The 972-nt window shown below is 57.5% G+C and overlaps 1 protein-coding gene across 1 annotated transcript; it reads right to left on the bottom strand.

Moving 5' to 3' along the window:
• Nucleotides 1-213: 213 nt before the first annotated feature.
• On the bottom strand, nucleotides 214-507 carry LOC307085622 (cortexin-1-like; the record flags this gene model as incomplete). The annotated part of the gene is made up of 1 exon (XM_079750478.1): nucleotides 214-507. One exon carries the CDS (start codon nucleotides 505-507, stop codon nucleotides 214-216), a length of 294 nt encoding a protein of 97 aa, XP_079606604.1.
• Nucleotides 508-972: the final 465 nt, after the last annotated feature.

Raw genomic sequence — 972 nt, 5'->3', positions numbered from 1 at the left:
GGCCTAGTCGAACTGTCCTCCACCTCTCCTACACCAGGGCCTAGTCGAACTGTCCTCCACCTCTCCTACACCAGGGCCTAGTCGAACTGTCCTCCACCTCTCCTACACCAGGGCCTAGTCGAACTGTCCTCCAACTCTCCTACACCAGGGCCTAGTCGAACTGTCCTCCACCTCTCCTACACCAGGGCGTAGTCGAACTGTCCTCCACCTCTCCTACACCAGGGCGTAGTCGAACTGGCCCCGGTCCAGGCCCTCCTTGTGGTCGGTCCAGGAGGAGGAGGGCATGCTGCTGTAGGGGTCCAGCAGGATGCGGATGCAGCGGACCACCAGGAAGAGCAGCAGGAGCAGCAGCAGGCCCACCAGGCACAGGGCCGTGCCCAGCTCAGAGTGGACCGCCATGGGAGGCTGCAGCGGCCCCCCCAAGGGCCCCCCGGAGGGGCCGTGGCCAGGGGCCGTGGTGGTGGAGGACAGGTCGTAGTCCACCACCCAGTAGTGGGTGTCGCTCATCTCTAAGGGGTGGTGGAGGGAGGGATAGATGGGGGCAGTGCTGTGAGAACTTAAAGCCGTAATGTCAACACGAGGACAGAGCCAGTAAACGCTGTGTCTGAAGGTGGGGGGGATTAGGGTTGGGTCACGGTTGAAAATAAACAGAGTTCGCTTTGCTGTTGTTGCTTTTAAAGGATAAAGAGTTTTGTCCAAAAAGTCGAAACTGACAAGACCAGGCAGAATCCGTACATTCAGCTCATCTCCGAAGTCTGGCTGTTCTTCTGAGGCAGTCGTAGTGGTAGTTAATTAGGCAACTCTCCAGCGATGCAGCCTGCAAGCAGAGACAAGCGTGCTCAATGCTAATTAAATCAGCCAGAGCGGGGCTCAGGTGTTCTGGCCTTTTGTCCAGAGAGTTCCTGTCATATGGAGGAGATAACACACAGAGCATAAACAATACACACGACGCAACACTGAAGCGCTGCCGAG

The sequence above is a fragment of the Pollachius pollachius genome (assembly GCF_949987615.1).
Source record: "Pollachius pollachius genome assembly, chromosome: 14".
In the NCBI taxonomy this organism is placed as follows: domain Eukaryota; kingdom Metazoa; phylum Chordata; class Actinopteri; order Gadiformes; family Gadidae; genus Pollachius; species Pollachius pollachius.
Note: the sequence above shows the minus strand (reverse complement) of the source record. Positions and strands in the feature narration are given on the sequence as shown.